We start from the raw sequence: 25,980 nt of genomic DNA on the forward strand, positions 1-25,980 counted from the left end.
TCCTTGGTTTTCCCAAACCCACAGTTTACTGAAAATCCCCCCTAGAATAATCAAGCCCGTGCCTTTCCTGGCTGATAGAAATCTAAAAAAGACAGGTGTAATCCTTATTAGATGTTGAGGCACATTGTCAAGATCAAGGGTGCTGATTTGCACCCGTGTTTTGTGTGTGAACCCCAGGGAATCCTCTCTGGGGGCAGGTTCACCTCTCCAGTGCCAGGGGCTGCTGCAGTGACTACTGACCACACACCCCTTTTACAGATGAGCACTCACGAGGTCACACCCCCTTCTACGCTGCTCAGTGCTTTTGGCTCTAACCTGCCTTCTTGCCACCCCTCCTCACTGCCTGCCCTCACTTACCAAAATGCTGTCTATTCCTGAGCATGTCTTGGCGAAAGCTGTTCCCCTCCAAACTCTCCCTGCTGCCTGTTGAAATCCTGCACTCCACCCCCATAGCCCAGCTCCTCCCAGGAGACATACTCTGAAAGGCAGCTTTTTCCAAACTTGAGTCACTCGCATTCATTATTTTTGCCATTCCTAAGTCCTGCCTGTATAATTACGGACTTAATATTTTTATCTGAAACAACAGCTCTTTAAAAAAAACAACAACTCAATTTTAGACTTAAACTTGACCACCACACAGTAGGTAAAACAGTATAGTGTGCTCTACATAAAAGACGCAACAGGAATAACTACAGTCAAAACAAAAGCAAGGCATCTAAATTCTAGATAGATACCATTGTGCTGAGGAAGGTTCTGTCCTTGGGGTGGAATTCCCTTTAGTGTTAGGTGTCAAGGCTCCCAGGACCACACCCGAGACTGTTCTGAAGGGAATCAGAAGAGATTAAAGAAGATACTCTTCTTTCTGGGTCACTTGTTGTTATTCAGTGCTTTGGCCTATGGGAAGCCGTCTGGTTCTTTGGGGTGCATGCTTTCTAGGTTCCCTGGCCAAAGAAAGCGTTTCTCTTAATCTCTGGATTGACTTTGGCTGGGTCTTTCTCAAAGTGCTTGCCCAACTTTAACTTTGTAAAGCAAGATACTTGCAGTGATTCTGTTCATCCACTGCGTCGTCTACTAGTAGGTGAGCGACTTGAGGGCAGGGGCTGGGTCAGGTTGGCCTCGGTCCCCCAGACGCCTCGACATACGTCTCAGATGTGAGCAAGTGCACGGAACACAAGGGGGCTGATGTTTTAAGATACAGCATGCTGCCGAAGTGGCCTGAGCGTATTGTGTAAGTGCCCATTCCCTGGGGGTCTTTGGCATGCTAGCCTCTGATGGTCACCCAGAACTTGGTGGTGTAGAGACCCTGCAGGCCAGCCTGAGTCAAATCTACTCTTTGTTTGTTTTTTCACGCATTGGCTTTAGTCGTAGGTAAAGCTCCACCATCCACGACGGCGGGCAGCCAGTCTCCCCCCGAAACGCCGGTCCTCACCCGCTCTTCTGCCCAAACTCCCACGGCTGGTGTCACGGCTACCACCAGCACCACATCCACGGTCACGGCCCCGGCCGCCGCTGCCACAGGAAGCCCAGTGAAAAAGCAGAGGCCGCTTTTACCGAAGGAGACGGCCCCGGCCGTGCAGCGGGTCGTGTGGAACTCCTCAAGTAAGTTTCAAACGTCCTCCCAAAAGTGGCACATGCAGAAGATGCAACGCCAGCAGCAGCAGCAAAACCAGCAGCAAAACCAGCAGCCTCAGTCTTCCCAGGGGACGAGATATCAGACCAGACAGGCCGTGAAAGGTACCGAGCCTCCCCTTCTGCTCTCCGTGGCGCCCGGTCCCTTTTTGGCCACATGGACAGGAGAAAAATGATCGTTTTATTTTTTCAGTTCCCCTTGGTTTCCTGGTTACTGTATCCTGGAGGCCTCACACATTCCATTTGGCATTATTTTTAAAAATTGTTTTCCAACTTGCTTTGTACTTTTCTTTTTTCTTTTTTTTTCCCATTTTATAAATACATGCATACGTTCTTCTTAGAAAGGGGTGAAATAGACACATAGACACAAAAATCTGTTGTCTTGATTGATTTGCCATTTCATTCTCCACCCTTTCTCAGAGGTCACTGTTAACCGTAAGATCTTTTTGATGCATGTATGCATATATATTTATGTATATATGTGACTTCATAAAGGTATTACTTTTTTTTCTTTTTTCTTTTTTAAAACATAAAAATGGTACCATACTTGCTTTTTTCCGTGCCCCCCCTCCCCCCATCAGCATGTTTTGGAGGTCTGTCCATGTCAGTACATACAGCTCTACCTTATTCTTTTGGACTGCTGCATAGTTTCTTTAAAGTATTCCCCTACTGATGGACATATAGGTTGCTTCCAGTTTTTTTCCTGTTGTAAGTAGTGCTGCAGTGAATACCTTTGTTTAAGTTTCCTTGTGCACATCCATGAACCCCCGGACATTGTTTTGGAAAGAGTACAGTGTGAGAAGTTGGTAGCAAAGGTTACCTTAATAGCTAGCAATTGGCCTCACACACAAGAAGAGCCAGCATCAAGAACCAGTTGCTGAAGTGTGGAATCCTAGCTCCCAGCAGGAGGCTCCATCTGGAGCTGATGGAAAGCTGAACCGTCTGATGGGTACCAGTTGGCCCAGCTCTTGTGAGCACTGATGTAGAATCTTGTTCCCCTGGGAAACCTGCATCGAGATCCTTGAAGGTTGGGCTCCTTGATTGAAACTCCCACATGCTGAGTGCACCCCTGTGAGTAGGACTGTTAAAAGAGTCGCAGCAGGACGTGGGGTTGAAGAGTAGCCAGTTCTTGAATTGGCTGCCGTTGAAACCCTTCAAAGATCGAGGGGAGGGCAGACTGAAAGATTGGACTCGCAGCATTGAAGTACAGCTGGATTGATCTCGCTGTTTGAAGAGTCGTTGGGACAGAACCGAGTCTAGGATGTTTCATGTTGGGGTGACCGGTTCCGGTCTTCTGAATTCATCCCCCTTAAGCATAGTGAGCCTTCCCCAGGGGAATTTAGGTGCGGGCAAGAAGGAGCTCATTGATGGTGTGATTCTTAAATCCCAGATTATCTTGTCAGAGATAAGCAAAGCTGGCCACTAGTTAAAGTAGTAAAGACAGATTTTAATCGGCTCTATACTATTGCAGTAGGGCAAAAAGTCCAGTGTGAACTGAACATGTACACAGGGTACTGGGCGTTTTAAAGGGAGAATTCGGGAATAGGGAGGGGGGTGGGCAGAGGCTCTGAAGAGTCAGAAAGTGAAAATTTACATAAAGTGGGAAGGGGGTGTTGGTCCATTTGAAACATCTGGGTTTGCTAACTGGTACCTATTGAAGGTAGGCTCCGACCCTCCCACAGAGACTGGGAGATGGGCCCCATCATTAGGTGTTGGCTGGAATATACAGTCAGTTCATTCGGCAGCCTTGTGTCTTCTCAGTCAGGGACCTTAAGGGGGCAAGGGTCATCCTAGGGATGCAGCCTTGAGCTGTTAGAAACTATATTCGTCTTTATAGACCAAGGTGGAAGCCTCGTTGAGAAAGAGCTCAGAGGAGCCTGGCTAGGGTTTGGCCAAGGAGAGAGTCTTTGTCACTTGAAAGTAGAGAAACTCGCAGGGTGTTTGTCAGAGGCTCTGCTCCCCACCACAGTTTTCTACTGGGATGGCCTTCCCGCGGCAGTGGGGTGACCAGGACCCTTTGCTTTCCTAGCTGTCCAGCAGAAGGAGATCACGCAGAGCCCGTCCACCTCCACCATCACCCTGGTGACTAGCACCCAGTCGTCGCCCCTGGTCACCAGCTCGGGGTCCACGAGCACCCTCGCCTCTTCAGTAAGCGCAGACCTGCCCATCGCCACCGCCTCAGCAGATGTTGCCGCGGACATCGCCAAGTACACTAGCAAAGTGAGTGCCGGCGGGATGTGGGAGGATTGGCTTCCCAACAGGAACCACTTGGGTCATGACCTTGCAGGTTTTAGAGGGTGCTTGGGAGGGAAGACCCTGCTTTTACTGAGGATCTCTAAGACCAGACTCTTCCATTTGGGGTTGATGTGGGGTGTAAACAGAGAAATATAGAAAGGACTGACCCTTCCTCTGAGAGGGCTTAAGATTCTAAGAGGAAAATGACATAGAATCGAAATTACCCTTCGGCATTCAAGTCACTCATTAGGAACAGATTTTCCTTAAGCCGCTGAAGCAGATGACTGTCCTTCAGTTCACAACCGACCAAGGGGTTAGTTTGCATTTAGAAGCCGTGTGGGACAAAAGTGACAGAGGCTTAAACACAAGACTTGCAAGGTTCCATGCCTGCACTTAGATCTTTCCAGCAACCAAGGTGGACCGGGGAGTGATGGATTCCCTCCCGGACTCATGCACACTTTTGGCATATTCCTTGTCGAGCAGTGTGGTGAGCAGGCTCGCCTGCCGTCTGTTCACTCGTGGGCACCCTCTCGGTGCAGGCTCTGGCTCGCTCTTCTCTCTCTCTCTCTTTTAAAGTTTATTTTATTGAGGTATACTTGATTTACAATGTTGTGTTAATTTCTACTCTATAGCAAAGTGATTCAGTTATACATATATTCTTTTCCATTATGGTTTATCACAGGATACTGATTATAGTTCCCTATGCTGTACAGTAAGACCTTGTTGTTTATTCTGCATATTTATAATAGTTTGCATCTGCTAATCCCAAACTCCAGTCCATTCCTTCCCCGCTCCCTCTCTCTTAATTTGCCAAGTGCTTTTATGCTTACCGTTGAATTCAGGCGAATAAAAAGCCTGTAGCTCTCAGACTTCCCTGGCAGTCCAGTGGTTAAGACTCTGCGCTTCCACTGCAGGCTGTGTGGGTTCGATCCCTCGTTGGGAAGCTAAGATCCCTCATACTGCACCGTGCAGCCAAAAAGTAGGGGAAAGAAAAAAAAAGGCTTCAGTTCTCCTTGCTGTCAAATGAGAGTACTCTGGAGTGATGTGCAGGTTCATGTCAGTAGACCACCTGGTAGTAAGAATAACCACCAGAAAGACAGCTCCCTGGGAACAGGGTTTTATCTGTTCTGCTCATTGCTGGGGCTTAGAACAGTGTCTGGCACACAGCAGATGACTGATACATAGTCGTCAAATGAAAGCGTGTTGCTGCCTAATTCTCATTATTGGGCTTCTTAGTATCACTAACTCTTTTTTAAAAAAATTATTATAAGTTATCTATTTTATACATATTAGTGTATACATGTCAATCCCAATCTCCCAGTTCATCACCCCCTCCACCACCTGCTTTCCCCCCTTGGTGTCCATACGTTTGTTCTCTACATCTGTGTCTCAATTTCTGCCCTGCAAACTAGTTCATCTGTACCATTTTTCTAGGTTCCACATATGTGCGTTAATATACGATATTTGTTTTTCTCTTTCTGACTGACTTCAATCTCTATGACAGTCTGTAGATCCATCATATCTCTACAAATGACACTATTTAGTTCCTTTTTATGGCTGAGTAATATTCCTTTGTACTCCATCTTCTTTTTCCATTCGTCTGTTGATGGGCATTTAGGTTGCTTTCATGACCTAGCTATTGTAAATAGTGCTGCCATGAGCATTGAGGTGCATGTGTCTTTTTGAACTGTGGTTTTCTCTGGGTATATGCCCAGTAGTGGGATTGCTGGATCATATGGTAATCCTATTTTTAGAGCTTTAAGGAACCTCCATACTGTTCTCTATAGTGGCTGTATCAATTTACATTCCCGCCAACAGTGCAAGAGGGTTCCCTTTTCTCCACACCCTCCCTCTACAGCATTAGTTGTTTGTAGATTTTCTGGTTATGCCCTTTCTAACTGGTGTGAGGTGATACCTCATTGTAGTTTTGATTTGCATTTCTCTAATAATTAGTGATGTTGAGCAGCTTTTCATGTGCTTCCTGGCCATCTGTATGTCTTCTTTGGAGAAATGTCTATTTAGGTCTTCTGCCCATTTTTGGATTGGGTTGTTTGTTTTTTTAATATTGAGCTGCATGAGCTGTTTATATACTTTGGAGATTAATCCTTTGTCCGTTGATTCGTTTGCAAATATTTTCTCCCATTCTGAGGGTTGTCTTTTTGTCTTGTTTGTAGTTTCCTTTGCTGTGCAAAAGCTTTTAGGTTTCATTAGGTCCCATTTGTTTATTTTTGTTTTAGTTTCCATTACTCTAGGAGGTGGATCAAAAAAGATCTTGCTGGGCTTCCCTGGTGGCGCAGTGGTTGGGAGTCCGCCTGCCAATGCAGGGGACGCGGGTTCGTGCCCCGGTCCGGGAGGATCCCGCGTGCCGCGGAGCGGCTGGGCCCGTGAGCCATGGCTGTTGGGCCTGCGCGTCCGGAGTCTGTGCTCCGCAACGGGAGGGGCCGCAGCGGTGAGCGGCCCGCGTACCGCAAAAAAAAAAAAAAAAAGATCTTGCTGTGATTTATGTCAAAGAGTGTTCTTCCTATGTTTTCCTCTAAAAGCTTTATAGTGTCCAGTCTTATATTTAGGTCTCTAATCCATTTTGAATTTATTTTTGTGTATGGTGTTAGGGAGTGTCCTAATTTCATTCTTTTACATGTAGCTGTCCAGTTTTCCCAGCACCACTTATTGAAGAGACTCTCTTTTCTTCATTGTATATCCTTGCCTCCCTTGTCGTAGATTAGTTGATCATAGGTGTGTGGGTTTATCTCTGGGCTTTCTGTCCTGTTCCATTGATCTATATTTCTATTTTTGTACCAGTACCATAATGTCTTGATAACTGTAGCTTTGTAGTATAGTCTGAAGGTCAGGGAGTCTGATTCCCCCAGTTCCGTTTTTTTCCCTCAAGGCCGCTTTGGCTATTTGGGGTCTTCTGTGTCTCCATACAAATTTTAAGATTTTTTGTTTTACTTCTGCAAAAAATGCCATTGGTAATTTGATAGGAATTGCATTGAATCTGTAGATTGCTTTGGGTAGTATAGTCATTTTCACAATATTGATTCTTCCAGTCCAAGAACATGGTATATCTCTCCATCTGTTTGTATCATCTTTAATTTCTTTCATCAGTGTCTTATAGTGTTCTGCATACAGGTCTTTTGTCTCCCTAGGTAGGTTTATTCCTAGGTATTTTATTCTTTCTGTTGCAGTGGTAAATGGGAGTGTTACCTTAATTTCTCATACAGGTTTTTCATCATTAGTGTATAGGAAAGCAAGAGATATCTGTGCTTGAATTTTGTGTCCTGCAACTTTACCAAACTCATTGATTATCTCTAGTAGTTTTCTGGTGGCATCTTTAGGATTCTGTATGTATAGCATCATGTCATCTGCAAACAGTGACAGTTTCACTTCTTCTTTTCCAGTTTGTATTCCTTTTATTTCTTTTTCTTCTCTGATTGCCGTGGCTAGGACTCCCAAAACTGTGTTGAATAATAGTGGTGAGAGTGGACATCGTTGTCTTTTTCCTGATCTTAGGGGAAATGCTTTCGGTTTTTCACCATTGAGAATGATGTTTGCTGTGGGTTTGCTGTATATGGCCTTTATTATTTTGAAGTAGGTTCCCTCTATGCCCACTTTCTGGAGAGTTTTTATCATAAATGGGTGTTGAATTTTGTCCAAAGCTTTTTCTGTATCTATTGAGATGATCATATGGTTTTTATTCTCCAGTTTGTTAATATGGTGTATCACATTGATTGATTTGCATATATAGAAGAATCCTTGCATCCCTGGGTTAAATCCCACTTGATCATGGTGTATGATCCTTTTAATGTGGTGTTGGAATCTGTTTGCTAGTATTTTGTTGAGGATTTTTGCCTCTGTATTCATCAGTGATATTGGTCTGTAATTTTCTTTTTTGGTAGTATCTTTTTCTGGTTTTGGTATCAGGGTGATGGTGGCCTCATAGATTGAGTTTGGGAGTGTTCCTTCCTCTGCAATATTTTGGAAGAGTTTGAGAAGGATGGGTGTTAGCTCTTCTTTAAATGTTTGATAGAATTCACCTGTGAAGCCATCTGGTCCTGGACTTTTGTTTGTTGGAAGATTTTTAATTACAGTTTCAATTTCATTACTTGTGATTCCTCTGTTCATATATTCTCTTTCTTCCTGGTTCAGTCTTGGAAGGTTATACCTTTGTAAGAATTTGTCCATTTCTTCTAGGTTGTCCATTTTATTGGCATAGAGTTGCTTGTAGTAGTCTCTTAGGATGCTTTGTCTTTCTGGGGTGTCTGTTGTAACTTCTCCTTTTTCACTTCTAATTATATTGATTTGAGTCCTCTCCTTTTTCTTGATGAGTCTGTCTAATGGTTTATCAATTTTGTTTATCTTCTCAAAGAACCAGCTTTTAGTTTTATTAATCTTTGCTATTGTTTTCTTTGTTTCTATTTCATTTATTTCTGCTCTGCTCTTCATGATTTCTTTCCTTCTTCTAACTTTGGGTTTTGTTTGTTCTTCTTTCTCTAGTTCCTTTAGGTGTAAGGTTAGGTTGTTTATTTGAGATTTTTCTTGTTTCTTGATGTAGGCTTGTAAAGCTATAAACTTCCCTCTTAGAATTGCTTTTGCTGCATCCCATAGATTTTTTTTTTCTTTTTATGCGGTACGCGGGCCTCTCACTGTTGTGGCCTCTCCCATTGCGGAGCACAGCCTCCAGATGCGCAGGCTCAGTGGCCATGGCTCACGGGCCCAGCCGCTCCGCGGCATGTGGGATCTTCCCGGACTGGGGCACGAACCTGTGTCCCCTGCATCGGCAGGCGGACTCTCAACCACGGCGCCACCAGGGAAGCCCCATCCCATAGATTTCGGATTGTTGTCTTTTCATTGTCATTTGTCTCTAGGTAGCTTTTGATTTCCTCTTTGATTTCTTCAGTAATCTCTTGGTTATTTGGTAATGTATTGTTTAGCCTCCATGTGTTTGTGTTTTTTATGTTTTTTTCCCTGTAATTGATTTGTAATCTCATAGCGTTGCGGTCAGAAAAGATGTTTGATATGATTTAAACTTTCTTAAATTTACTGAGGCTTGATTTGTGACCCAAGATGTGATATGTCCTGGAGAATGTTCCATGTGCACTTGATAAGAAAGTGTAAACTGCTGTTTTTGGATGGAATGTCCTCTAAATAGCAATTAAATCTTTCTGGTCTATTGTGTCATTTAAAGCTTGTGTTTCCTTATTTGTTTTCATTTTGGATGATGTGTCCATTGGTGTAAGTGAGGTGTTAAAGTCCCCCACTGTTGTGCTACTGTCGATTTCCTCTTTTATAGCTGTTAGCAGTTCCCTTATGTATTGAGGTGCTCCTATGTTGGGTGCATATATATTTATAATTGTTGTATCTTCTTCTTGGTTTGATCCCGTGATCATTATGTAGTGTCCTTCCTTGTCTTTGTAACATTCTTTATTTTAAAGTCTATTTTATCTGATATGAGTATTGCTCCTCCAGCTTTCTTTGGATTTCCACTTGCATGGAATATCTTTTTCCATCCCCTTGCTTTCAGTCTGTATGTGTCTCTAGGTCTGAAGTGGGTCTCTTGTAGACAGCATATATATGGGTCTTGTTTTTGTATCCATTCAGCGAGCCTGTGTCTTTTGGTTGGAGCATTTAGTCCATTCATGTTTAAGGTAATTATCGATGTGTAAGTTCCTATTACCATTTCTTAATTGTTTTGGGTATGTTTTTGTAGGTCCTTTTCTTCTCTTGTGTTTCCCACTTAGAGAAGTTCCTTTAGCGTTTGTTGTAGAGCTGGTTTGGTGGTGCTGAATTCTCTTAGGTTTTGTTTGTCTGTAAAGCTTTTGATTTCTCTATCGAATCTGAATGAGATCCTTGCTGGATAGAGTAATCTTGGTTGTAGGTTCTTCCCTTTCATCACTTTAAATATGTCATGCCGCTCCCTTCTGGCTTGTAGAGTTTCTGCTGAGAAATCAGCTGTTAACCTTATGGGAGTTCCCTTGTATGTTATTTGTCGTTTTTCCCTTGCTGCTTTCAATAATTTTTCTCTATCTTTAATTTTTGCCAATTTGATTACTGTGTCTTGGCATGTTTCTCCTTGGGTTTATCCTGTATTGGGACTCTCTGTGCTTCCTGTACCTGGGTGGCTGTTGCCTTTCCCATGTTAGGGAAGTTTTCGACTATAATCTCTTCAAATATTTTCTCGGGTCCTTTCTTCTGCGACCCCTATAATGCGAATGTTGTTACCCAGAGGTCTCTTAGGCTGTCTTCATTTCTTTTCATTCTTTTTATTCTGTTCCGCAGCAATGAATTCCACCATTCTGTCTTCCAGGTCACCTATCCGTTCTTCTGCCTCAGTTATTCTGCTATTGATTCCTTCTAGGTATTTTTCATTTCAGTTATTGTATTGTTCATCTCTGTTTGTTTTGTTCTTTAATTCTTCTAGGTCTTTGTTAAACATTTCTTGCATCTTCTCGACCTTTGCCTCCATTCTTTTTCTGAGGTCCTGGATCATTTTCACTGTCATTATTCTGAATTCTTTTTCTGGAAAGTTGCCTATCTCCACTTCATTTAGTTGTTTTTCTGGGGTTTTATCTTGTTCCTTCATCTGGTACATAGCCCTCTGCCTTTTCATCTTGTCTCTCTTTCTGTGAATGTGGTTTTTGTTCCACAGGCTGCAGGATTGTAGTTCTTCTTGCTTCTGCTGTCTGCCCTCTGGTGGATGAGGCTATCCAAGAGGCTTGTGCAAGTTTCCTGATGGGAGGAACTGGTGGTGGGTAGAGCTGGCTCTTGCTCTGGTGGGCAGAGCTACGTAAATCTTTAATCCATTTGTCTGCTGATGGGTGGGGCTGGGTCCCCTCCCTGTGGTTGTTTGGCCTGAGGCGACCCAACACTGGAGCCTACCCGGCTCTTTGGTGGGGCTAATGGTGGAGTCTGGGAGGGCTCACGCCAAGGAGTATTTTCCAGAACTTCTACTGCCAGTGTCCTTGTCCTCACGGTAAGACACAGCCACCTCCTGCCTCTGCAGGAGACCCTCCATCATTAGCAGGTAGGTCTGGTTCAGTCTCCTATGGGATCACTGCTCCTTGCCCTGGGTTCCGATGCGCACATTACTTTGTGTGTGCCCTCCAAGAGTGGAGTCTCTGTTTCCCCCAGTCCTGTCGAAGTGCTGCAATCAAATCCCGCTAGCCTTCAAAGTCTGATTCTCTAGAAATTCCTCCTCCCGTTTTCAGACCCCCAGGTTTGGAAGCCTGACGTTGGGCTCAGAACCTTCACTCCAGTGGGTGGAGTTCTGTGGTGTAAGCGTTCTCCAGTTTGTGAGTCACGCACCCAGCAGTTACGGGATTTGATTTTATTGTGATAGCGCCCCTTCTACTGTCTCACTGTGGCTTCTCCTTTGTCTTTGGATGTGGGGTTTCTGTTTTGGTGAGTTCCAGTGTCTTTCTATCCTCAGTAACTCTTAATAGTAGCTAATGACAATAATCTAAGAGTATTTAGTAAATTGCTAGGTAGGCAATAATAATACTTGACTCTTTAGTAATGAGTAAATTACTAATTAGTTACCAGTGGGTAAACTGTTCAAGTTGATAGAATGGGTGACAAGAGTTGAGGATAGTTGTTTCTAGACTTCTTGAAGTCTCATGATAGGAGTTGCTTTATTATTGAGTGTGAAAGGTAGAATCTTTTCTTTTAGTTCTAGATGGCGAGAGTGGTATATATAATTTTCTACTCATGAATTTCCGTTGGTCATTTTCTTTTTATTCTATCTAGGTGTATTATCTGTTGCTACATAACAAATCACTACAAAACTTAGCAACTTAAAACCACACACATTCATCTGACAGTTTCTGTGGGTGTTGAGTCCAGGCTTGGCTGGGCTGGGTCCCCTGTTTCAGGACCTCTGGCAGGCTGCCTCCAAGGTGTCTGCTAGGGTTGGGATTTCATCTGAAGATGTGACTGGGGAGGGATCCACTTCCAAGCTCACTTAGGTGGTTGTGGGCAGGATTCACTCCCTTGAGGGCTCTTGGACTGGGGGCCTCAGTTCCCGGCTGGCCGTTGGCTGGAGTCTACCCTCAGTCCCTTTCCCTGTGGCCTGCCCAGCATGGCAGCTTGCTTCATGACAGCAAGGGGTAGAGGAAGCCTGCTAGCACGGTGGAAGTCACAGTCTTATGTAGGTGATCACAGAAGTGACGGACTGTTACCTCTGCCATATTCCGGGGGTTAGAAGCAGGTCACTAGGCCAGCCCATGCTTGGAGGGGATTACACCAGGGCACAAAGCCCAGAGGGCTGAGGTCACGGGGAGCCTTCTCAGAGTGTCTGTCACACTAGGTAGGATGATACTAGCAGTAGCCAGTGTCTGCGTGGCATTTACTCTGGCCCAGACACTGTCCCAAGCACGTTTTATGTGTTCCTTACTCAATCTTTATGACAGGTTGATGAGGACCGTACTGTTAAGCACACCTGTTTTATAGATGAGAAAACTAAGAGCTGGCGAGGCCACACAGCTTGTCCAGGGTCACATAATCAGTGAGTGTGCAAGCTGGTGTTGGATGGTAGCTGTCAGGATCTAGTGAGTATGCTCTTAGCCTGCCTTTGAGCTGACTTGTGAATTCACGCCACGCCTGCTGAGCACAGCTGTCCAGTGTCCACACATTGATTGTCCTCACATGTGGCTTTTTCAAGCAACTCCGCTTCTTGGGGGTAACTGTCTCTTATTTAGTATTTCTGCCCCTTTTTGAATAAAACACGAGAATTGTCACAGAGTCCCTGAGTTTCAGAACAGGAGGGATTCAAGTATTAGTTACTTGTTACCATCCTCAGAGTTTTTGTCTTACCTGTTCATCACCTTGAACTAGTATTGACTTAGTATTTTTATTTAAATTGACTTAACTAGTTGAAATAAAATTAAGTCTAACCTCACGAGATCCTGTTCTTTGTCAAGGCTTGAAGCTTAAGCCCATCTTCCTTTTGTTAAAGAGAGAGATTATGATGAAAGTGTTAAAGACATAATGGCACCAAACAGAGCCTTTCTTCCTAATGTGATCTGTTGTAGGATTGCAAGAAAATTGAAACGGGGTAATTTTAAAAATTACTGATTTAAGAAAATGTCTGGTATTGCCCAAATGGCTTCTTGTTCTGCTTGCAATTGACTTGACTTTCTGTATCACCTTCCATTGATTTGGTCCAAGTTGTCTATTTACAGAAGAGAAAACTGAGGATGCTTTGCGGCTCTGGCTAGTGGTTTGCAGCAAACCAGTGTTCTCAGCTCCTGCAGCCACTTCTGTTCCATCCCCGACTGTTGCCCCCTTCACTCTTAGAGCAAAATTGAAGAATGAACTTCTTGACAGACGTTTTCTTTGCAGCTAAGAAAATGAACACAGTGGCTAGTTTTGTAGCTGATGAACTTTCTTGTGTCTGAGGTGACCCAGAGTTGAAGACCCAGATTTGTGTGTTTTGGCAGAAGGGCTCTTTGTTGGCTTCTTTGCTATATTTGGAAGTAAGAATGAAGGTCAGTCCGCAAATTCATGATTTCTTTAAAATGGAATGTAACGATGGCATTAGTATTGAATTTCATCCACTTTCTGAAGTTTCCTTGTAAAGCAATTTTGTTTTAATATTTTAAATGGATGTGGGTAAGGAGGCCCATACAGAGTGACTGACCATAAAGCACAAAGTGTTTTTTTGTGTGTGTGTGTGGTACGCGGGCCTCTCACTGTTGTGGCCTCTCCCGTTGCGGAGCACAGGCTCCGGACGCGGACGCGCAGGCTCAGCGGCCATGGCTCACGGGCCCAGCCGCTCTGTGGCATGTGGGATCTTCTCGGACCGGGGCATGATCCTGTGTCCCCTGCATCGGCAGGCGGACTCTCAACCACTGCCCCACCAGGGAAGCCCAAGCACAAAGTGTTTTTGCTGGCAGTGTCCCCCTGTGGCACCTGCAACAAGCTGGGGGCGAAAATCTCAACAGATAATTTATTCATTTTCCTCCCATTTTGGGGTGAATTGGGGGTTACTCTTTTGGGGGTTGGGAACAGTTTTGCAATTACATGTTCACGTGAATTAATTTTTCTGTGAAAATGAGACAAACAGGTATTTCTTTAGGAACCACACTGAATTGTGGTCCAGAACCTACCCACTCCTCGGCAGGTACCGAACCACAGTCTTCTTGTGGTTTTCTCACTTAATCCTTTTGCGTACCCTACAAGGGGGGCACTGTTATTATCCTTGTTTTATACATGAGGAAACCGAGGCTCAGAGTTGTGGATGAGAAGATGTAACAGTGAGAACAGATCTCGGGCATCAGATGTGAAGGTGCTGTTTGTCCTGCCTTCTTACTGAATTGGAACAAACTGCAAAGCACAGGGGGTCCTCGGCAGCGGCCAGGCCAGATCTGAGACCTAGTTTCATCTCCTGTCCCCTCCTCTTCCTCCTGTGATGTGGGAGGTCAGTGGCCAAGTGGCAGATAGAAGAGAAACCCACCCTGCAAACACATTCCGTCAGCAGCCACCTGGGTGCCTGCTGCGTGGACGTGAGCTGTTGCCACAGACTTGCTGATGCCCTCAGGGGTCAAATAGTTAAAGAAAAGGAAGATGGGAAAGAAACTGGAAAGGCAGTGGATGCCCCGACCAAAAGCATTAAAATAGCAAACCAGCTAGATCTACACAGTGGACCATATTATTCATCCCTAAAAAGGAATACAGCACAGACAAATCTTGAAAACTTTCTGCGAAGTCGAAGGCAGTCACAGAGGACCAAGTATTGTGTGAGTCCCACATATATGAAATAATCTAGATTCTATCTAGAGACAAAAAAGCAGATTTGTGGTTATCAGAGGCTGGGGGGCGGTGATGTGGTTATTGGGGGGGTGAAGGCTCACGGGGAGCAGAGTTTCTTTTTGGGGTAATGAAGAGGTTCTGAAATGGATTGTGGTCACGGATGTACAACACCGAATGGACTAAAAGCCATTAAATTGTACATAGTAAATGGGTGAATTGTATGGTATATGACTATCTCAGTAAAATGATAGTTTTTTTAAGGAGAAACAATTTTAAAAAACCGACAGCAACAAAACAGTCTCTCCCTTGAGCCCACTCTGTGCTGGCCAAACCATCTTGGGGCCAGATTCATCCTCCCCACTTAAACCTGTGGCTGTGCATTAGCTTTATGGCTGTGAACTACTCCCATGGTATGGCACAGGGAACTCGGGGGTGATTCCTACCCTGCCTGGATCGTACCAGGCTCTCAACCTTGGCCCTAGGGACATGTGGGGCTGGATAACTTTGTTGCAGGGGCTGTTCTGAGCACGGTAGGGTGTTTTGAGCATCCCTGGCTTCCACCTCCTCGATGCCATCAGCACCCCCTCTCCCCCTCCCCCACCAGCCATGACAACCAAAAATGCTAAGTGTCCCAGGATGGACAAAATCACCCCCAGCGGAGAAACCACTGCTTTATGCAGATAAATTTTAGATGTGTGTCATCTAGAAAAAGCCTCAGGGAAGTGATCACCTGAATCATTTCTGTTTTTATCTTTCAGATGATGGATGCAATAAAAGGCACAATGACGGAAATATATAACGACCTTTCTAAAAACACTACTGGAAGCACAATAGCCGAGGTCAGAGATGACACATTCAGTTCCCTATTTGCTAAGAGTGTTTTATGGGCTGCTGTAGGGGCACCGTGAAGAAGCTTCTCTGGAAATCCCTCTCGGGTCCTGTCTCTGGTCACCAGGCTCGCTCTGCTGATGGGGGTTTGTGGTGAGGGTATTTCTTCACTTTGCCAGGAAGCTGGCGCTCTGGAGACACACACTGCTCTCCGCAGTCACTTCACTTCTACTCATACAGCCAAAACCAGAGCTTGAGTTGTTATTCCATTGGTGAGACTGGACAGTAGTGCTTTTGACCCCATGTAAAATTGGATCCTTCATCTTCTCCCAAAGTTTGGACTTTTTTATACAGGTGATCCCTGTTGTCCGGGAATGTGTATCCCCAGCCTCCTTAATTTAGGTGATTGCTTAGAGAAGAGCGTGGTTAAAACTTTGAAATGTCCACTTAGGAAGTGACCATTTATTTAAAAAAAAAAAAAAAAGCCTCCCTGAATTTCCCTCCCAGGCTAATTCCCTGCAAGCCCGATGCAAACAGGTCACCACGGGAAATGACAATGGCAGGACTTCTAGAGGCCATTGAAAGTCATGATGGAAAACTGGGGGGAGTCACATGCAGAGCCATTGACGACCTGGCAGGGTGAGGCTGGCACCCAGACGAAGAGGAAAAAAATCTCCAGGAAGGTGTCCCTATAGGCCTTCAACAGAGAACCGCATGAATGTAAAGGTTTCAGGGAGGTCCCAAGAGAAACGGTGAATCTCCTTGGGTATTTTTGCTGATGTGACCCTCGTGATGATGGTGCTGGGACGTCAAACAAGAACTTAGAAAAACTTCCCCATCCTCACCCCCACCTGCTACCATGCTTCGTTCCTTTTTGTTCATTTTAACTGGCGTGGAGTGGAAAGTATGGATCCGTAATGTCTCACCTGAAACCTTGGGTCCAGATATGTGCCAGAATTTTCCAGATTTTAATGAGGTAATATGCAGCCCCCCTCCCACGATTAGATACAAGGTTTTCTGCAGTGAAACAGTACAATTGCTCCCACCGTGTTTGATAAATCAGGATTTCTCAACTTGACGCTACTGACATTTGTGCCAGATGATTCGCTGTGGTGAGGGCTGTCCCGTCCATCTGGGACGTTTAGCAGCATCTCTGGCCTCTACCCCCCGGGATGCCAGGAACAACCTATAATGTCTCCAGGCACTGCAGTGTCATGGAGAGAGGGAGGGGGGGCAAAAATCATCCCAGTTGAGAACCATTGGGATTATCCAGCACTGTCAACAGCCTTGTATCAGTTCACATTGGGTTTACATTTTCCTTCCTCCAAACGAATTTGGCTCCAAATTTACTCCTACCCCCCAAAATACCCTATGGTTTCCAGAAATGTTAAGCTTTGGACTTTGAAGAGGATGATCACGCACCCCTGTGCCCAAAATCTTAGGTAAGAGACACAATAAAGCTTGTTCTTACTTGTTTTTGTCTCATGTTTTAGACCAAAATCCTCCTCAAACCTGTGGCGTACTATTTATCGTGAAGACCTGGTCTTCTTTTCTTCCTTGAAGTGGCTTTTCCTAGAGCATTTCTTGGAAGAGACAGCCGACCCATATTTGGCTTTTTGGAGCAGAAGTTCTCCCGAATTTGGGCTAACCCACTGGCACCCACCTCTCTTACTGCAGCTGTGGGGTGGCCAGCACAGGCTGCCCTCTCTTTGCCTCAGCACATGACGTTAACCCTGTAATGAGAGCTGGAGCTTCCGAGCCCTGTTGGTAAAAGGCACCCAGGTGCACTTTGTAAAAAAGTCTTTCTCTCTCCTTACAGATTCGCAGGCTGAGGATTGAGATAGAGAAGCTCCAGTGGCTGCACCAGCAGGAGCTCTCGGAAATGAAACACAACTTGGGTAAGTCCTGCTGACTTGGTCTGCACTGTGGAAGGTTCTGGATGTGAGCTTCTTGACACCCCTGGCGTTTGACCCAGATGTGAATTGAATCAAAAGTAGGGCAGGGGGATGCACCACTGGTGGGGAGACCACAGCATCCTGGAGAGTCTGACCTGGAGAAACCAGATATGAAGGATGGAGCTGGAGGGCACCCTCCTTTTCCTCTTTTCAGAATACCAACACCAGCAACAAGGTCATCACAACAGCCTTGGTAGCAGCTCCTGCTTATGAGCTCTGACCTTGTTCCAGCAACTGGCTGAAGTTTTCACGAATTAGCTAGTTCTCACAGAGACCCTTCTGATAAAAAGGGGTCTGTTATTTCCAGCAGAAACTGAGGCACAGACATGTGCAAAGTCACACAGCTGTAGTTCACGTCTGGGCGCCGTGGCTCCAGACTTTCCTCCTTGTAACCACTGACCATCAGGCATCTTAAAGTTCTGGATGCTTCCTGTGTGCCCCACGTCATGGCGAGGGCGTTGGTCCATGGATTGTAGATAAGATTGATGTTTCGCTTACCGCTCTGTGGGGATATTGTAAAAGGGCCTCCCCCCAAAGGCAGAGCAGTTTCTTTCAGACCCTTGAGTAGTATCAGCCTCAGAGTCAGAGTGCCGGCAACCAGGAGGTTCTGTTAGGGAGGCAGACCCGGTGGGGGGGGGGGGTGCCCAGCTGCTTCCAGGTGATACTTGTTTAAATCACGCAAACTCCAGTCCTTCGGAAGCCTACCAGGAAAGCCCCGCCCCCGCCCTGCTCCTTCCCTTGTTGCCAGGAGGGAAGTTTATTGGAATGTTGTCACTTCTTCCTGTTTTTCTTGTAAAGTCAAGGAATCTATTTTTATGCAGAATCGTTTCATTTAAAAATAGTGGCCACACATTTGAAAAAATACATGTGGGCTGGACAGAGCTTGTCATGGTTGGCAGGCTCCTAGCTGGAAATGTTGTGTCTGGATACAAGTGCTTTTTATCTTTACTGGGGGTTAATTTTCTTTATTGGTGGTTTTTTGGAGGGTGTTTTTTTTTTTTTTTTAATTTCAGGAAGAGGATTTTAAGGAATCGAGGAACCATTTATTTTTCTTTTGTTCCAGTGTGCAGGTTGCTCCCAGGTGTTGCACTTGTTGTCTGATGTAAAATTGAGAGAAATCTCAGTAGCGCGAGCAGTTTGATAGTTGTTTTATTAGCCTAATGATCAGTCACGATGCCCTGTCTGGTAGATTAGAGCCACACACCAAGGATACGGCACGTCCAAGTTGTAGCCCCACCTCTGCCCTTATTAGCTCTGAGCCTCAGTTTCCTCATCTGTGAAAGGGGTATTATAATAATGCTTACCGCATAGGGTGAGTAGTATAAAAGGATTAAAGGAGTTCGTGTTTACAGAGTGCTTACAGCAGTGCCTACAGATAGTAGGTGCTATGTAAGTATTTGATAGAAAAAAAGGCTTATACTAATGATAAAGTTCAAAGTGAGTTTAGTGGAAATCGTTTCAAGGGTTTATTTGAGGGCTTCCTGCAGAATCCCCATGGGGCCCCCTTCTCTGCATCCTTGGCACCTGACGTTCATTATCACAAGCAGCTCTGTTGGTCAGCGTGCTGGATGCTCATCTTACAGGTGTAGACACCGGGGCTTGGGCGGGCTGGGTGACTCACCCGGGGGTATCACACAGCCAGGGCATCTCCAAGCCAGGATCCACGCCCGAGTCTGTTGGAATCCATGTTCTGACCTGGTGTGAATGACCCCATGGCCTGGGCCGGGGGACAGGTGATACTAGAGCAGGAGCGGGACCGGCTCATCGCAGAGGTGAAGAAGCAGCTGGAGCTGGAGAAGCAGCAGGCAGTGGACGAGACCAAGAAGAAGCAGTGGTGCGCCAACTGCAAGAAGGAGGCCATCTTCTACTGCTGCTGGAACACCAGCTATTGCGACTACCCCTGCCAGCAGGCCCACTGGCCTGAGCACATGAAGTCCTGCACCCAGTCAGGTAGGGCCCCGGGGGCACCTCCTGGCCCAGGCTGCAGAGGGCGGGCTCTCGGCTCCCCCCTGGACCACAGGACCCTCGTCACACTCGCTCACCATCACCACCTGTGTGACTCTTACACACGAGAGAGCAGCACGCGGCCATGGAGCCGAGACTCCAGACACAGGTGTTTTGAACCTCTCGTCTCCTTGGCCACAGCGTTGTCCGCCACAGTGCGGGGCATGTGATGATCACTTTAGTTGCATGTGAGTTGCCGTGGTTGGTTCTCCACCAGGGGCAGTTTTTGTCTCTGTCGCCTCTCTGAAGACACTGGCAATGACCGCAGACATTCGTGGTTGTCATAACCGAGGGGGGGGCGCCGCTGGCATCGAGAGGGCAGGGGCCAGGGATGCTGCTAAACGCCCTGCAGGATGCACAGGGCAGCCCCCACAGTGGAGCCCATCCGGGACTCATAGCGTTGAATGAGGGATTTCAGTGCTCACGCGAAGGAAAAAGTGTGGGTTTGGAGCTAATCGGTCTTTGAAATCTCTTTCTATAAATTTATTTATTTTATTTTTGGCTGCGCAGACTTCAGTAGTTGTGGCTCGCGGGCTCTAGAGTGCGGGCTCAGAAGTTGTGGTGCACTGTGGGGACTTCAGGGAAGTCCCCTGAAATCTCTTTCTAATACAGAGCAAGCAGATCCCAGGCTAGGAGACTCCAGCAGGAAACACTGTCTAGTTAGAATTTGTTAATAGTATTTATTAGTGATTATTTTACGGTTAGCATTTATTTATGGCTAATGTTAGATTTCTATGCTTAGAAATAAAAGTCTCCATTTCAAATAATTTATTTAAATACAGATAACAGGGCTTTCCTGGTGGCACAGTGGTTAAGAATCTGCCTGCCGATGCAGGGGACACGGGTTTGAGCCCTGGTCCGGGAAGATCCCACATGCCGCGGAGCAACTAAGCCCATGCGCCACAACTAGTGAGCCTGCGCCCTAGAGCCCACGAGCCACAGCTGCTGGGACCCGCGCGCCTGGAGCCCGTGCTCCGCAACGCGAGAGGCCACTGCGACGAGAAGCCCACGCACTGCAACTAGGAGTAGCCCCCACTCGCTGCAACTAGAGAAAAGCCTGCATGCAGCAGCAAAGACCCAACGCACCCAAAAATAAATAAAATACATAAGTTAAATACAAGTAACATAAATAATATGATAAGGGAGTATATCTACAGATTGACAAGTTTTTTAAAGGTGATACACGAATGACCCAAATTTGAGAAGCTCTGGAGCAGGGGTTGGTAAGCTTTTTTTTATGAAGGTCCAGAGAGTAAATATTTCAGGATTTGTGGCCTGGGTGGTCTGTCAGAAGTGCTCAGCTCTGCTGTTATAGGGTAAAACATGGGGTGAAAACTGGTCTAAAATTAGAAATGATGAAATGAGTAATTGGAACAGCAGTTTACAGGGTGTTAGTTTCACGAACATTCCTTCCAGAATGATTTAATAAAACTTGAATCACAGACTCTTAGAAATGAACATATTTTCATGCACAGTCTGGAATTCCTGCGTCTGGAAAGCTTTGGTCCAGCCACCCTGGGCCTGTGCTTGTGCCCTGAGTGGGCCTGGGTGGCAGCTGCGTCTCTTACAGGTGTTGGTTTGCGCAGAACGGGCTTCCCCGTGGGCCCGGGAGCCATCACGCTCAGCTCCTACTTGGCTTCTGTCCCCTTTCGCCCTCAGCTACCGCGCCTCAGCAGGAAGCAGACGCCGAGGTGAACACGGAAACACTAAACAAGTCATCCCAGGGGACCTCCTCCAACACGCAGGCAGCCCCCCCGGAAACCAGCAGCTCGAAAGAGAAGGAGACGCCAGCCGAGAAAAGCAAGGACAGTGGCTCGGTGAGTCTCCATCCCACATGGCTTTGGGCCACGCAGAGTCTCAGACCCACCCCCATGCCCGCCACCCCGGCGAGTCCTGTGCTGTAGGGAGGTTTGTCTGTCTTCAGGCTGCACATGGGGTGACAGTCTTAGCAGGGCTCCTTTTCACAAGGTGCGTGTTTAGGGCAGCGTTGTCCACAGAACCTTCTGAGACGATGGGAATGTTTTGTATCTGCTCTGCCCAGTATGGGAGCCACTAGCCGTGTGTAGCTGTTGAGCGCTTGAACTGTGGCTAGTGTGACCGAGGACCTGGATTTTAAACTTTACTGAATTATAATTGATTTCAATACGGGTAGTCACAGGAGGCTGGTGGCTGCTCTCTTGGACACACAGGTTCCACCTCCTGCTTGCCCAGTGTGTGGTATATGTAATTGCACGCAAACGTTATTTTAGGTGGCACCTTGATCATTTTTTTACATTTGTAGTCATTATGTATTTATTTCCTGTCTGTTAGGAAAAAAGCAAGTCATCCCAGCAGTTAAAACCCTTTGATTTCATTGATATCATTGCCTAGTAAGAGGTTAAGGTGAAATAAAAGTGAACTGATATAACTTGATATAATATGCAGTCAGCCCTCCGTATCCGTGGGTTTCTCATCCTTGGATGCAACCAACCGAAATTCCATCCGTGTTTGGTTGAATCCATGTATTCGAAACCCTCGGATACAGGGGCCCACTGTAGTCACCGCACTAGGCCTTCTTTGTGTGTAAGGAGCTGGAACATCCCCAGATTTTGGTACCCTTGGGGACTCCTGGAACCATCCCACTTCGGGTACTGAGGGATGGCTGTGCTTCCTTTTGGGATGTGGCAGAAATCTGGGGTGGGCGTTAGGTCAGAGAGGGGAGCTGAGGACCAGTGTTCTTGAAGCCACGGCTCTAGAGTTGAGTGAGGAGCCCCCAGTGCTGTGTTTTGGGGAGGTAGAGCAGAAAAGGGCACAGGTGCAGGGCCCCCTGGCTGACCTGGCCTCCCCCGCCTGAGCACGCCAGGCAGAGGGGCACGAGGGTGCTGTAGGGGCTGTGATGAGTGCCCCCATGGATCCCTGGGCTTCCCTGGGGGCACTGCATTGGCCCCAGTGCCTTGCCTCCATGTCTCTCTTTTTGTATTTCTAGACCCTCGACCTTTCTGGCTCCAGGGAGACGCCCTCCTCCATTCTCTTAGGCTCCAACCAAGGCTCTGGTATGTTGCCCCCCTGGTGGGCGAATGGTGCTCTCATGGTCCACACGGGCAGAGGGGAGCCATGTCCTCAGGGAGAAGCTGAAGGGTGTAGGGCTGTGATTTTCAAACTGTGGGTCCTTAGGGATCCTTGGGGGTGCCCTGGGCGGGTCAGCGGGGGTGAAGGAGTGGCGGGGCAAGGTGGCTTTCAGGCACTTCTCCAAACGGATCAGGATTTACCTGTATTTGTTTGATTTCTTGGGGTTCCACATCAAAGACATAGGGTTCCGTTGCTGACCTGGGGTGGCGTACAAGATGCATTTGGGTTGGGCAGTTCTTCTGCCCTCAGAGAAATGACCACAGGAAATGAAACTGTGAAACTATCCCCGAGGTCCCAATGCCCGCATTTAGTGGATGAGGGTACTTGAGCATTCAGAGGAAAAAAGAAAATTTTTAGGTAGATGATCTTTCTATAAAACTCTTTCTACTTGAGGGATAACCTGGTAGGCTGTTCTGGGGAATTATCTGACACTGACTTTTGGTTTTCCCCTTCTGTGCAGTTTGAGCTGTCCTCTTTTCTAGCCCAAAGGGTCTTTCCCCTGCACCCTCCTAAACCGGTTTGAGGACATTCCAGAAGGGTTCAAAGAAGGTGTCTTCAGTGAGGGCAGTTCTGCTTAATTCAAGGTCCTTCAGCTCTAGGATCTTTCTCTCTGCCGGGTCATTCTCTTCAGCTGAAAATCAAACATTTTCTTTTAGTGCATAGAGGAAGAAGGGATGTCCTTCGTTAGGGTGGCTGGAGAAAGTTTTCTGAAGGGCTGGAAAGTGGGGTTCAGGTTCGGGGTGCACCAGGGGGAGTGACACGAGCTGACTTCACGAACTTGGCATTAAATACGATTGAACCACCTGTTGAAAAAACTCACTTCTCACTCCCCCTTCAGTCCTCTGGTTACATCTCTGAGAACAAGTTCAGTTTGGTGCTAAGGTATCTTCTTCATCCCTTTGATTTCTTCTTCTTCTTTTTTTTTAAATCTGTCTTTTTAACTTCAGCAGCATGGCACCCACCTAGAATTTTCTACTACAATTTGGTTTTCATTATGTTGATTTGTAGAGTTGTCTTCTATGTATGGCAGGTATTATTGCTTTCCTGCTTTTTGGTGATGATATAAGAGTTTCTGTTTAACTTAAGTTGAAAATGAGTTTAAAATAACAGCACGAACTGAGTGGACGTGTCACAATTGCACAGGTGGAGTGAGAAGGGCTCAAGTTGGAAATACTGCTGCAGACAGGGGGTGCTGTTGAGGTTTTGGAGCAGCAAAGTGGTGCAATCCATGTGGGAAGATTAACGGGCCTTGGGAAGATTAGTGATGCCCTGGGAGTATGGAATCTGTTGGGACAGGGAAGCTTGCGTGCAGGAAGGTGGTTGGGAGATGCATCGTACCTCAGTTCCGAGGTGGATGAGATGTTACCTAGCCCAGGGGTTGGCAGACTTTCTGTAAAGGACCAGAGAGTAAATTTTTTTTTTTTTTTTTTTTTTTTTTTGAGTAAATATTTTAAGCTTCGAGGGCCACACAGTTTCTGTCAGAACTGCTTGACTGCCGTTGTCGGATGAAAGCAGCCACAGATGACACACAAAGAGATGGGTGGGCCTGTGCTCCCGTGAACCTGTACTTGGAAAAACAGGCACTGGCCTGAATTTGGCCCACGGGCCGTTGTTGGCTGACCTCCCCCTCCTTCTCGACCTGAAGCACCATGGTGTCCGAGAGGGTAGAAAGGGAAGTTGGAGAGAGGGAGCCAGGAGCCTGGAAGACGCTGGTGACTTGGCGCCGGGGTTGGGGAGTGGGGACAGTATCGTCCCGAGGAGGCTAATGATGAGATGGGGGAAAGCAGGGAGGGAGGGAAAGGTCCCACGTTGTCAGCAGCTGGAGGAAAAAGCATTTTTCAGGCAGTGCTGCCGTGTTACTTTGGAGTGTGGGCCGAAGGGAACCGAGCAGGAGGTCACTGGAGGCCAGGTCAGGACAGCGAGCCCCAGGCTTCTCACTTTCCCCTGTTTACTCACCAAAGCACCCTGGGTGATGGCTGGCGGCAGAGCAGACAGACTGGCTGGTTTTCTGATTCCTCTTACGTCTAATGGTTTCTGCTAGCGTTCACTGCTTGCTGACAGTGTACATGGAATCTTGTGGAGGAACGTGGGCTTTACAAAGGTTTACAAACACTGAGGTTTCTGAGCTCTTTATAGACTTCTGGAACTAGGCTGGTTAAGATGAGGGTCTAGTCGGGAGGGAGGAAGGTTTAGTAGAGGGTAGGAGCTTCCTCGGGGTGGGCGTGGGCCTTTCCTGTTCACTTGTCTCTTCATTTTAAGATTGTAAAGCAATGCACGCATATCCAGTTGACCCTTGAAGGGGTTTCAACTGCATGGGTCCACGTATACATGGATCTTTTCCCATAGTCAGCACGGTTCTACACGATCTGTGGTTCGTTGAATCCGTGGATTTGGATATGGAGGGCCGACCATGAGACTTAAGTGTCCATGGAATTTAGTATCTGTGGTGGGTCCTGGAACCAATCCCCTGTGCTATCCCTGACACCAAGGGATGACTATAGTTAGAGAAAATAAAACCATACTGGGAAAAACAGTTCCTACTCTCAGTCTCCATGGCTGTCTTTGGGTACATCTGGCACTTAACCACCTCCTTATTTGTAAATAATGTAAATAACGTGTTTCCCCATACTTCTATTTCTGGACTTTATCTAGACGTTGCTTGTTGACTTCTGGCTTTAAAAGATGAGAATTGGGGTCTTTTATCACCTCTCTACTCGCCCTCCTCCCAAACTACTTACGTCACTGTTTGATGTGCCTATGGGTTACCTTGGTCAAGTAAAACACTTGCTCCTTAGTTCTTGTTCTGTCAGCTGGGGACAGTATCTCTTGCCCCCTCTCTTGGTGCCCACCACCTCCCTCGAGACCTCTCCTACCCCTGTCATATCCAGACTTGGCATCTTCCCACTTTGACTCTCCCATCACCAAGGTGGAGGACATGTGCATCTCTCCCGTAACTTCAGTTGGGTCTTCTCGCTTTCGGCTGTTGGCTGAGCCTAAAAAATTGACATACGATAATCTGTGTTTCCATCATTCTGATCGTGCCATTTGTTGCAGGTGTGTACTGCGATCACATTTCCACCTTTGCATATAGCCTTGCTTTTCCCTGGAGTTTCTGTTTTTTTTTTTTTTTTCTTTTTAATGTTTCCTTTATCATACCTTCAATGATTTCCCCCAAATTCTTCACTAGGACAGTTATTTTATTGAGACACTTTTCCTATCACACATTTTAGACTCTTTCCATCTCAGATATAATTTGTTGGTGTCCTTCCGTCATGTCTGAGGAGTGGCCCGCTGATACCTCATCTGTAGCCTCTTCCTCAGTCCTTCTCACCACATGCACCTCCGTCGTCCTCTCTTCCCTGTTCCGTCATCAGCCTTGGCAGTAGATTAGTGATTACTTGCCCTGAAAAATCTGGATTCCTTGGGTGGGGCTTTCCACCTAAATTGTGGTGCTGGTGCCTCCCCTTGCCTTGGC

The 25,980-nt window shown here is 46.5% G+C and overlaps 1 protein-coding gene across 1 annotated transcript in view; it reads left to right on the top strand.

Annotated features, from left to right (window-relative positions):
- Positions 1-25,980, top strand: part of ZMYND8 (zinc finger MYND-type containing 8) — a 77,353-nt gene that overhangs the window by 47,515 nt on the left and 3,858 nt on the right. The window contains exons 12-19 of the mRNA XM_024746794.1: positions 1,363-1,734; positions 3,659-3,849; positions 15,369-15,449; positions 17,258-17,336; positions 19,032-19,084; positions 19,127-19,343; positions 21,057-21,214; positions 22,363-22,429. Of these exons, the coding sequence (XP_024602562.1) occupies positions 1,363-1,734; positions 3,659-3,849; positions 15,369-15,449; positions 17,258-17,336; positions 19,032-19,084; positions 19,127-19,343; positions 21,057-21,214; positions 22,363-22,429 (1,218 nt within the window). The remainder of the gene's footprint in view (positions 1-1,362; positions 1,735-3,658; positions 3,850-15,368; positions 15,450-17,257; positions 17,337-19,031; positions 19,085-19,126; positions 19,344-21,056; positions 21,215-22,362; positions 22,430-25,980) is intronic.

The sequence above is a fragment of the Neophocaena asiaeorientalis genome, unplaced genomic scaffold (assembly GCF_003031525.2).
Source record: "Neophocaena asiaeorientalis asiaeorientalis breed wild unplaced genomic scaffold, Neophocaena_asiaeorientalis_V1.1 scaffold132, whole genome shotgun sequence".
Lineage (NCBI taxonomy): Eukaryota > Metazoa > Chordata > Mammalia > Artiodactyla > Phocoenidae > Neophocaena > Neophocaena asiaeorientalis.